This window comes from Gouania willdenowi, chromosome 13, assembly GCF_900634775.1.
Source record: "Gouania willdenowi chromosome 13, fGouWil2.1, whole genome shotgun sequence".
NCBI lineage: Eukaryota > Metazoa > Chordata > Actinopteri > Blenniiformes > Gobiesocidae > Gouania > Gouania willdenowi.
This window is the reverse complement of record NC_041056.1, coordinates 7,571,456-7,583,678: the sequence shown is the minus strand read 5'-3', so window position 1 is coordinate 7,583,678 and position 12,223 is coordinate 7,571,456. Positions and strand designations below refer to the sequence as shown.

Below are 12,223 nucleotides of genomic sequence, written 5' to 3'. Positions count from 1 at the left end.
GACTGATGGACTTTATATTTTCTAATATGTTTAATAGGTTTAAATTTATGAAACTCTTTCCAGTGCTGAGGCTACATTTGGGCGAAAGCTGGAAATCTGTTGCACATACGATTGAATTGTTGTGAATTTTGAAAAAATGTTGAACTTTTGTGACTTGCTGTAGCGCCACCTTTAGGATTATTGGCCTGTTTTTGTATCTGAGGCAACCTTTGTACAAAATGTGGTGTTTGTTCACTCATGGGAAGTATTATTTTCTCAGAAGAAGAAGATGCAGGACAACAATAGGTTTACCACAGCTGGGGCTGCCTGGCGCCTAATTAGCTGAAATAATAATAATAATAATAATAATAATAATAATAATAATAATAATAATAATAATAATAATAATAATAATAATAATTATTATTATTATTATTATTATCAGCTACAGAATTGTTATTTTTCATTTATTTTTAGAGGTAATTTTGTTTGATTTAATTTAATTTAATTCAATTTTAAAGTAGGGGTCTCAGAACACTGAATTTTTTCACTGTTTATTTGTATGTTCCCAACATTTTGAAATATTCCAAGTATAAATTTGGTTTCAACGGTAAAATAAGGTACTATATTCCTAAAATCACACGCATATTTTATTACAGTATTTTTGTACAAATGTCTAAAATTGAACGCTAACTTACCATGTGTCAAAAGCGGAACTAAAGTCAAACAGCAAACGTTTCTCACCGGAAGTGACAACATTTTTAGTCGGAACACTCTGTGTTTACTGTGCAACGTGGGTTTTCAGTGACAGTAGGTGAAAGTAAAGAGACAATAACTAAATAATTACATTGCTGTGCAACAACAATGTCTAAAAAGCGTCGCAGCGAAGTGTCGCTGGACTCAAAAACTCCCGCTAAAAAGGAAAAAGCTCCGGAATTCAATGGGACTGTGTTTAAATCCATGTTAAAGGATCCCACCACTGCAATGAAAGGTACGCGAGATAAGATAAAGTGTTTATTTTAGAGCAGATCCCAGCATTAGAACAGAATGTCAGAACCAGCCATTAAACTGTCTATTAGAATCACAAGGTGGCGTTGTGTAGTTTAAATATTACAATAATAACATTATTTACTCAGTGAAGGACTGTGTTGTTAATGACCAAATACAATTTGTAGATTGACTTTGTCACGCCTGACCTAAAGTTAAATATTAAAACATAATTAATGTGTGGATTAATAACGTGAAACCTAAATATTTTTGTTCAACTGCATTTCTTTTAGTTAAAAAAGTTTAAAGTGCATTAAAAACACCCAATACGTAGTAACTTAGTATACCTGTATATGGGTTCACTTCGATTTAAAAAATAAAAATAAAAAACAACTACTTACTAACTTACTCATGTTATTTATTCTGTTTTTCAAAGTGTCAAAATATCATGCTGGTTAGAAAATGTTTTTCAAATTACTCTAAATCTATTCAAATTTATTTTTTGCCCTGTTTTAGATATTTTGTAGTCCTGTGTAAGTATTTCTATATTTATTTCCATCATAATATATAAAAAAAAAACATATATATATATATATATATATAAATTACTCTAAATCTATTCCAATTTATATTCTGTCCTATTTCAGTTATATTACAGTCGTTTATAAGATTTCAAAGTAATTCTATATTTCCATTGTAATAGTCATGCAAAGCTTGCAGTGCAATCCTTATTGACTCACTCGTGTGTACTTTATGTTCCCTGTCATTGTGCTCTGCAGGACTAGAGATGTTTGTTTCCACCTCGAAGAAGCTCCCCTGTTCGGATCTATACGACGTAGTTGAGGGTTACATCAAAATATCCATGGAGTGTGCAGAAATATTCACTCTGCTGGAGGGACAGAAGCCAATCGACACTGAAGTAGGAACTCACGCTCCTCTATTGAGGGTTTTCACGGCGCGTCATCAACCCGGAAGTCGCCATTTTGGAGATAAGCAGCAGGTTTACAAACAGCACACACACAAGCAAATCCCGAATTTTGAGAGGAAATGCTGAACTATTGCCGCGTTTTTGGCTGTAATAATCGATCAGACCGATGAAAAACATGTGGAGTTTTATAGACTGCCAAAAATTATAACAGATCAGGAAAGAACAATGTCTACATTTTATAGTCAGTAGTTCTACATCAGGAGAGCAGTGACATGAGACGAGCTCACCGTTGTTGCACCAGTTGTTATTGGTGTTTATGCAAACACCGCTGCCCTCATTTAAATCCAGCTTCAGGTAGTCCAGTTTGTTCTCCAGGGAGCGGACATTAGAACACAGGATGGAAGGAAGCAGCGCTCCCTGAGGATTAGCTTTTAGCTTGGTTGCTAGCCCCGCTTCTGCTTCTGATCACACCGCTTACGTCTCTTCCGCTGGATGTAGCCGGCGCAGCAGTCCGAGGCTCGAGGTCCAGAGTAGTCGCATCTAACGGACTATAACTGTCTGATTTGGTTAAATCTAAGATTGCCTGGTGGTCGTATACTATTTTAGAGTAACTATGCTGCAGGTTCACTGTGAAATTATTAGAACTGACGATAGTTGACGATATCAGGATACATAATAGATGGAAGACTCTCCGGGTCGTCATTGATCCAAGACAAGGAGCCGACTCGTATGGATCTGCACCACCAATAGGCCGTATTTTTTCCAAATATCGTGCCATTTTCTGCAGACCAAGTCCTTCCCTGTATGCCTTTTCATCTATAACGCATTTTTAGCAGCTTCTCTGTGATTTATCCATCGCAGAGTACTCCTTCATGAGTCTCCTACATGTAAGTGTCGACATCCGCTTAGTGCTTACCTCCAACATGGCTGCGCATCCGGGTTAGTGCCCAGAAAGTGACGTCGGTGAAAACCCTCTATTCAAATCCCATCAATGGCTGCATGTTATTGAGAGAATAAAACACTTATGTTTAATGATATTTCTCCAGTTGTTGCTGATTTTTGAGAGCCTGGAAGTGATTCTCTTGAGAACAGCCAGCGACTTGTCGCACTTTAAAATGGTGGGCATCGCAATTGTGAAGAAAACAGTTTCCAACCACATGAAACTTCTCCAATCGTCACTCCATTCAGAAAATCACAGGTTGGGCTTAGGATTCCACTTTCCCTCTGCACATAAAGCACATGTTTCACATTGAGCGTTTCTCCCCCAGATTTGTCCGTCAGTGCCTTGGTTTGCTGTCGGCTTTGGTGTCCCAGGGAGCAGAATCTGCCAGAGACGTTTTGAGTCACATTCACATCAATAAAACACTCTCTGCACTGGCTAAAAGAAGGGATCGAAAGGTTTGAGGCATATTTAGTATTCTTTTTTTAATATGCAATCATTTGAATAATGCCATATTGACATGAAATTAATTATATTAAATGTCCTTTTTTTCTCTTATCAGGGCCGGCCTGATGTCCGCCTTGCTTTCATCCAGTTTGTTCTCTCCTTTCTGGTGGTTGGAGACAATTCCATCATTGGACAAATACTAGAAAGCAAAGGTAAGAAGAAAATGAATACACAAATAAATATTCCATAACTTTATGAGCTCAGGCAATATGAATGATGAGTTTAATGACTTCTAATAGTACTGTTTTGTCAGTAGCATGCATGTCTGTATCTAATATTAGTAGGGTGGCAAAGGGGCGGAAACATTCAGGTATATTTTCAGTTAAATTCCATTATAACTTAAGCTTGAGAACTTTGTGCGTAATTAAAAAATGGAAATTTTTCATTATTTATTGGAATTAACTGGAAATTGAGAGTCATTTTAAATAACTGTATCATATACAAACATATTAGCATCCGTGCAAAAAGATACAAAATAAAAAATATTTCATCAGATTTATTTGTAAGTATAACTTTAGAATCATATAAAAAATATAAAAAAAGTTTTGTAAGTATTTTTTTGAGGGGCTTTTCAGAAAGTAATATGTATATCAAAAATGTGATTTCAACTCTATATGTTTATAACCAAATTTCCAAGTGGTAAAAACAGCAGCATTACTACCAATAACTCTTCTTCAAGGACAGACTGTGCTTGGTTTATGTTAAATTATTAAAATAAATTATTTGATTAAACAAATCTATTCTTTTCTTTAACAAAAAAATATCAGTGTTGATTAAAATATGACTTCTGCTTAATTTCTTTTAAAAAAAAAAAAGTTATTAAAAAAAGTTATTTATTTATTTATATATGATTATTTACATTATTTAATGTAAACTTTATTAATTTTTATTTGTTAGGATTAGGTATGCCAGGGGCGTGGCCTAATTAACCCTGCAGTATGCAATGCGCTATGGACATGTGATAGAGGAATAGCAGAGATAAATTCATGTGTTCTTGCATGAAATCTGATTTTAAAGTAAAGATGATGCTAAAATATATTTTACAAACTACATTTACCATTCCTGGTAAGCGCTGAACGTTAACTTTTTAAATTCCTAGTTTATTCCCATAAATTCCCATTAACTCCAATGTAAATTTTCCAACTTCAAAAATTGTCTGAACTTTGCAGCCTTAGTTATTAAGCATAATTAAATGTCATGATTAAAATGTTTGTTTTTTTTTTTAATCAATTGTTGTATGTTGTATAACAGTTGAAAGAAACTACATTCTTGTGCGTTTTCAAAGTCTGGTTTCGTCACTGGTCTTAAAATTATGTCACATTTTTGTGTTTTGATATTTCAGAGCTGCTCCCAGAGATCCTGAGCACAGGTCTGAAGGAGGACAGAATGTCGACAGTGAACCTGATTCTATCCACATTAAAGACGAGGGTAAATATCTGCAGAGTTTATTAGAATTTCTGATTTATTTATTTTTGTTTGTTTTGTTTTAATAATCTCTGCATGTCTGACTCTGTGTAGGTCGTGATGAACAAGTCCATTAGTAAAACTCAGAAAGTGCGTTTCTTCACTCCCGTGGTTCTTGCCAACGTTGCATCTCTGTACAAATGGGACGGGATTGTAGACGCATCTACCGACGATGACCAGGTAGCCTGACTCAGCTCAAATTAACTCCCGTTTTTCATATTCTGCTGATTAAGAGTGTGACGATATCTCGATACCACGATATATCACGATATTTTTTCACACAATGGATTATCGATATGCTCGCGCTAAGTATCGATTATTTTCTTCTTTTTTTTTTCAAAGCCTTTCTTGCTTTTACACTAACATGTGCAGGTAGGTCTTCACAGAAATATATTGTTTACTGGAATATTGCACTATACTGGTGTCACTGGTAAAAAAGACCCTATTTTTTGTTTACAGAAAGCACTATTGGAGATACTTTTTCATTTACATTGATATGTTGACACTTATTTACAGAAATGTTGCACTAAAATAGTGTCACTGTTCATAGGACAAAAAATAATTTTATTTTTTCACTTAATCTTTTTTTTTTTTTCTTGTTATGTCATAGATTATCGTAGATTGATTTCTGACCAATAAATCGATAATTGCAGTATCGTCATATAGTGAGATAATCGTTATCGTATCGTGCGGTACCCAGAGGTTCCCACCCCTGATGCTGATCAGAATTCACACCTGTAATATTCCTGTGTGTCTTTATCAGACGGTTAAGCACCAGCAGCTTCCTGGAACTTCCATCGTCCGTGACCTCGTCCACCGTTTCCTTCTGGAAATATGTTGCTCTCGTAAGAACGGAATCAGCTTCCACGATGCCAGCTTTGGCACAGCCGGCAGGTAACAAACACAAGCAGCAGCTTTTCTTTACGCTCCTCGGCGAGCCTTGTGTTCTGATGTATTGGAATTATTCTGCAGACCTGGCAACCTTGTCTTGCTCCAGTTCCTGGTTGGGTTGAAGCAGGCGTCTGAGGATGAGTTGGTTGCAGAGCTGGTGGTGAACGTGCTCAAAGCCAGCCCAGATATTCTGTCCAGATACCTGAAGGAAACTCAGCATTCATACACACCACGCCTCAAAAGTGCCTGGCAGGACAATATCAAGCTGCTGAAGAGGGTACGTGTTTTTAGGTCAAATATTACATAGAAAAACAAATATGAGTGAAATATTCTTTGCTCCAAAAGATTTTAGGTCTAGGTTGTAGCTTTAGGGTTGTGGGCCTTTGTGATCATGGCACAGTTTGACTTTACAGAGTTTGCATATGTTGCCAAAGTATGTGTGTAAAACACCTTAACTGGCGTCTCTACAGAAGAGGATTAGGGCCACTGGAAAAAATAAATAAAGAAAAGAACAGAGCCACTGAGTAGTGTAAGAAAAAAATAATCACAACGCTTTTTAAGAAAAAATCAGTTTGGTGAAGGAACCAATATATTGTTTACTGGAATTTTGCACTATACTGGTGTCCCTGGTAAGAAAGACCCTATTTTTTGTTTACAGAAAGCACTATTGGAGATACCTATTCATTTACATTGATATGTTGACACTTATTTACAGAAATGTTGCACTAAAATAATGTCACTGTTTATAGGACACTTTTTAAATTTATTGTCTTTCAGAGATATAAAATAAAAATTGTATTTTTTCACCACTTAATCGTTTTTTTTTCTTATGTCATAGATTATCGTAGATTGATTTCTGACCAATAAATCGATAATCGCAGTATCGTCATATCGTGAGATAATCGTTATCGTGAGCTTTGTTTCGTGTATCGTATCGTATCGTGAGGTAGCCAGAGGTTCCCACCCTAAGCATGATATGGGACCTTTAAAATATAGCGAGTGCGTTAATTTAGAATGATTAATCGCATGCATTAACGCGTTAAATTTGACACCCCTAATTTCAACTTTTTAGATTTGTTTTTTTTTTTTTCCAGAGCAAATGTTCTTCAATTAGTGGATCTATGAGGCCTACACTATGGTTTTATCTGGAAAAAGTTTTTTGTCTCCTAATCATGCACGGACAGACAGATTCTTGCCTGTATTGTTGGGTGTAATACAAAAGAAAACTTTGTTTCATGGCAACCATTCTTTGTGATGACATGCTGTAAATCTTTTAATAAAATAATAGTCTTTTCTTCTGTCAGATCTATGAGGCCCAGCCAGATGTTTCCAGTGTGTTTCAAAGTGGTGAGGTTATTCCTCCGCCACGCCTTCTGTCCATGATTCTGGTGATTTCTCTCCCTCCCGTGTGTAACAGAGCTTTCTTTTCACACGCTCTCAGCGTAAGTAGATGAACCATCTGTTTATGTCACAAACATTTAAAGAAAAGATGAACAAAGAACTCCCTGAAAATGTTGTGATTTGACTGTTTTTGTGCTCTGACAGCTCGCCAACACAGCAGCACAGGTTACAACTTTGTCCATGATGAATTTTATATTGAAAAGAGCTCATAGGAATGTTCAATATCTGGAGGACAAGGCTTTCTGGTGCAGCTCAGACGGATACACTTCTCAAACTATGGAGGAACTGGTGCAGCAATACAAAGAAACGCTCAGCAAGGTGCAGAGAGAAAGCCCGCTGTTGTTGTTTTGATGGAACACAATAGAATTGGTTTCCATTTCACACCTCTGGTGTTTTCACACTGTTACAGATTCTGCCTGACATGACGAGCATAGTTGAGAAGTGGCAGTCGCTTGGAAAAAAGGAGAAAGCTTGTGGAGAGGAAATCAAACCTCAGACTGAAGATGGAGCTGAACTGACTGACGCCAACGTGCCCAGTATGAACATTTCACCTTCACCTTCACTTTGATTTGATTTATTTTTATGTCAAACAAGAAAAACACAAGGAAAATAAACTGATGACCAAATCCTGCAAGTGAGGCCCTTTACATGTTTGAAAAGGAGTAGGAGAAAGCCTTTATTACACTTTGTGTAATATAGTAATATTACACTTTGTGTAATAAAGGGTGTAGTAATAATGTGAGGGTTCGGTCCAAGGGCCACAGATTAGAATAATTGGAAAATGAATACAGGAAAAAACAGATTATTATTAGTTATTTTGTTTATTTTTGTTGTTATTTTTCATGTTCCTGAGGTTGTTTTTTGTATTTTTCTTTGTTTTTGTCCCTTGTCTTGTGAATTCTTGTGCAACTTTGTGTATTATTGTTTTTTTATTGTGTATTTTTCTCATATTGTGTATTTATGTTGTGGTTTTGTGTGTTTTTGAAGTCCTTTGATTCATTTTTGTTGTCATTTTGCGTGTTTTGGAGTCATTTTGTGCATTTCTTCTGTCATTTTGTGTGTTTTTGTTGGCTTGTGGCCAGTTACCCATGTCTGCTCTAATGCATTGTGTGTTTTTACTGTTGTTTAGGTGCAGATTCATCTCAGGTCATCCTCACGAAGGCTTTGATCCTGCAGGTGATTTGCATGTATCAGAAAGTGGTGCCACACTTGGTGAGCCAGTGCAAGTTTGACTTCAGCAAACTTTTAAAAGGTGATTTTCATGCATTGTCACATTCTTGTTTCACTTTTTTTTAATTTAGTCTCAGAAATCACATTCAGTATCCTTCAAAATATACAAACATCACTGTTCGATGTCGTTGTGGTCAGTTTAGGACTTTGGCATTAATTTTACTCCAGCTTAACATAATGAAATGTATTTTAATTGAATATAATGAAAATTTAAATCCAGAATACAGAGATTTTCCCTGCCAGAAATTTGATTTCATCTCATTTTTAATCAGGATTATTTATCACTGTGGGATGATTTTATTAATTCCCTCTTCAGGCATTGTGTCAGAGAAAGGAGTGAAGGAAGAAGTCCCCCCAGTTTTGCAGCATCAGATCCTACAGTTGGCTTTAGATCTTCCTGCGAGCAAATTTTTCTGGTTCCGCATACAGGTACCAAACCGACTGTGGATAAGTTATGGGCAGTGGTTGGATTAGGTTATAAATGGCTTGTGTTCACAGGATGTCGCAGATAAAGACTCGTCATCAGGAGAGAAATCAGTTCTTTACCTTCTCCTCAAAATGTTTGTCAGTAGCCGCAGTTCCCACCTGAAGACCTCCACAAAGATGCTGGTTGTTAAAGTAAGTGGTTTTGTTGCATTAGGATGCATCAGCGCTTAATTAATCCTTTACTAATTATTTACTTTACTAATCTGCTTTGTATTCCCTGTCTTGTGTTCAGGTGCTGAAGGACACGGGGGTGTTTGAACACACGTGGAGGGAACTTGAGCTGTGGCTCAATCAGCTGACCAGACTCCATGCAAACCAACAAGACACAGTTATTCACTTCCTTGAGAGGGTAAATCAGTCTTTGTTTAAAACTGTTGAAGATGATAGTTTTCTATCAGATAAAGACATTGTTTGGACTCATAGATCAATACATTGAAAATGATTTGCTCGAAAAAAGATGCAAAAGGTTAAAATTGCAGCTCAAATGTTTGTTTTGATCTCCACTGTAAACGCTGAGACACTAAAAAGATTTTCACATTGCATTGTGGGATGTGGAATTTCGTTGACTGATGCATAGAAGTGTTTTAACTTTATTTCTGTCTTGATTTCTTGTGTTTACCCCAAAAAACTTTGCCAAAGTGACTTCTCAACACATTTCTGGTGTTTTCACTGAAAGTTACAGCAAAACACAAAACATTTCCAACATGTGTCAATAAACAGTGTTACAGTAGGGATGAAAACAAGCTCTGAAGCATCAATTTGTACCATTTTCTTTGTTTTTGTCCCTTGGTCTTATGAATTTTCTTGCAATTTTGTGTATTTCTGTTTTTATTTTTGTATTTTTGTTTTATTTTGTGTATTTTTCTCATTTTGTTTCTTTATGCTGTGGTTTTGTGTGTTTTTGAAGTCATTTAATTTATTTTTGTTGTCATTTTGTGTATTTTTCTGTTTCTGGGATTGCTTTTGTATTTTGTTTTTGTTTTTGTCCCTTGTCTTGTGAATTTTTCTGCAATTTTGTGTTTTTATTTTGGAAATTCTTTCTCATTTTGTGTATTTATGTTGCTGTTTTTTGTGTTTTTGAAGTCATTTGATTTATTTTGTTGTCATTTTGTGTGTTTTAGAGTCATTTTGTGTGTTTCTCTACCTCTGTGGGTTTTTGTTATGCGTTCTTTCAACCTTTTGCGTCGTATTTCAAGCAAGTGATCTTCGATTTCTATGTATATATATATATATTATGTTTCAGGTGTTGGTAAAGCTGGTGTGCAGCTCTCACACATACACTGATAAAGTTGCCAGCTTGGTGCAGGACGCAGGTTATCTACAGGCCAACCTAAACCAGGACGCTGATACCAGCAGCATCCCAGTCTCACACATTGATGGTGAGTGTTGTGGGTTTTTTTCTGCCTCCAGTTTTTTTTTTCCCATTTTATCCTGAATCTGTGTTTTAGATGTGTTAGACATGATCGATGTCATCATGGAGGGCAACGATGGAGAAATGGAGGAGTTTGGTCCATCACTCAGTGAAGACCTCATCATCCAAACGTTCCCCTTCAGTCCACTGGTTCCTGCAGCTTTGGAGACTCGAAACAAACTGGCAGCGGACTCAGGTAAAAAAACAAAACAAGAAAATGAACATTTTGCTGAGTCACATCAGGAGTTACAGTTTACTTTAAAGGATTAAATTGAGAATATTAAGAAAACGAAGCTTTTATGATTTGTTAAAGATTGAAAAGAACTTCCCTTGTCCTGGTTTAATGTAATATGATGATAAAAATATTTAATTTTCCTCCTCCAGGAGCTGTTCTTGAATACTTATGTGCAGTGCTTTCAGATGTATTGCACTGTCAGAGAGACCCCCTCCCATTGTGCTTGGCTTTCCTTCACTACGATAAAGAGTTTGAAGCCTCCAACGTCTCTGCTCCTCCTCATTCATCTGTTCTGCAGCTTTATCGCTATTACTCTAAGTGGCTGCCACAGAAGGGCACTGAGAACCTGGTCAGTTAGTTTTACAGTAGGAGGGGTCCCATGCTTAGAATGTGATGATAAACGGTTGTTTTATTTTTATTGCAGTTTCAATCCTCTGAAAGCCAATCAGACGAGCATCAAACCCTCGTAACCTTCACTACAGTGATGCAAGCTGCTTACACGCGAGGACCTGAGGCTTTGCTCCAGGATTCATTCAGGAAACGTCTAGAAGAAGTCACAGCTGTGACGTCAGCGGCTGATTTTCCAGTTGCAATTAAGCAGATTTTGCTTTACATCAAATCAGCTGCAGAAAACTTTGGCACGGTAAGAGCTCGGGATGTAAAGATTAATCGTGAGGCAGTTGAAAATCGATTCAAAGGTGTCACGGTTCACATCGATACTCTGAAATTGAATTGCAGTACTTTTTTTTAACAGCAAAGGGTGTTATCTATTTAGAATTTTAAATTCAGGACGCACCACCGTGTTTTAAATCAGAAGTGTGGAAGCATTTTGGCTTTTTACAAGACAAAATGAAAGAAGTAAGAAAGAAATAACATGTGAAATCCAAGGTAAGAGGAGCACAGAGAGAAAAGGCTGAAACAAGAGAGAGAGAATGAAAGCCATAGTTTGTTTATTTATATTACTAGTACAGTCAATTACACACACACACACAAACACAGACCATCCTTGTATTTATTGATAGATTTCTTTGATATGGGATTTGTTTTAATGTCCAATTATTAAGGCACAAAATACATTTTCAGTTGCACTTTTAAAAAGAAAAAGAACTATTATGTAGTTTTGTATAGTTTACAAAAGAATTTAAATTATTAGGCTTATTCTTCATTTGTATTATTTATTTCATTCAGGATTTATTTTTAATTCAATTGCATTGTTTTGCATAGTTTATCAAGGGATTCTTTGACAATGAAAAATAAAAGAAAATAGTTTTTTCGAAGACATTTTTTAAAATGTCTTTCAGTCATCATTTTTTTGTCTAATTTTGTAAAATAAATCGTGAGAGAATCGTATCGTGAATCAAATCGTATCGGGTGACTTGTTATATCCCTAGTAAGAGCACAGCGCGATAACTGTTGGTATATACAATGGAAAATACACAAGAATTAGTGATGCACAGAAATTCCGTCCACCGAAAATGGCTCGAAAGTGCGTTTTTGGTTTTTGGCCGAAACACTTTTCTTATCGAAACAGGATGTTTTGATGACGTGAGCAAACACCTGCAGACTCACAGAGTGGATATATTTCAATACGAAAGTGTTTTCTCAGCAGAGTTTGACATTTTATCACGACTGTACTTGGTCCGCGTTATAAAGATCATTACTTGGATGGAACTAATTCCATCCATCCATCAATTTTCAGACCTGCTTCTTCATGTTTTTCAGGGTCGCTGGGATGGGATTAATTGTCTGTTGAGTTTACCAATT

At 36.2% G+C, this 12,223-nt stretch overlaps 1 protein-coding gene across 1 annotated transcript in view; it reads left to right on the top strand.

The window, feature by feature from the left end:
• Positions 1–758: 758 nt before the first annotated feature.
• urb1 (URB1 ribosome biogenesis homolog) overlaps positions 759–12,223 on the top strand; it is a 30,490-nt gene continuing 19,025 nt past the window's right edge. The window contains exons 1-20 of the mRNA XM_028465334.1: positions 759–970; positions 1,746–1,885; positions 2,941–3,092; positions 3,163–3,292; positions 3,397–3,493; positions 4,684–4,769; positions 4,860–4,985; positions 5,569–5,699; positions 5,778–5,973; positions 7,001–7,138; positions 7,242–7,415; positions 7,507–7,633; positions 8,227–8,349; positions 8,644–8,756; positions 8,826–8,945; positions 9,046–9,162; positions 10,057–10,192; positions 10,262–10,420; positions 10,609–10,808; positions 10,884–11,102. Coding sequence (XP_028321135.1) covers positions 844–970; positions 1,746–1,885; positions 2,941–3,092; positions 3,163–3,292; positions 3,397–3,493; positions 4,684–4,769; positions 4,860–4,985; positions 5,569–5,699; positions 5,778–5,973; positions 7,001–7,138; positions 7,242–7,415; positions 7,507–7,633; positions 8,227–8,349; positions 8,644–8,756; positions 8,826–8,945; positions 9,046–9,162; positions 10,057–10,192; positions 10,262–10,420; positions 10,609–10,808; positions 10,884–11,102 — 2,811 coding nt within the window. The 5' untranslated portion in view covers positions 759–843. The remainder of the gene's footprint in view (positions 971–1,745; positions 1,886–2,940; positions 3,093–3,162; positions 3,293–3,396; positions 3,494–4,683; positions 4,770–4,859; positions 4,986–5,568; positions 5,700–5,777; positions 5,974–7,000; positions 7,139–7,241; positions 7,416–7,506; positions 7,634–8,226; positions 8,350–8,643; positions 8,757–8,825; positions 8,946–9,045; positions 9,163–10,056; positions 10,193–10,261; positions 10,421–10,608; positions 10,809–10,883; positions 11,103–12,223) is intronic.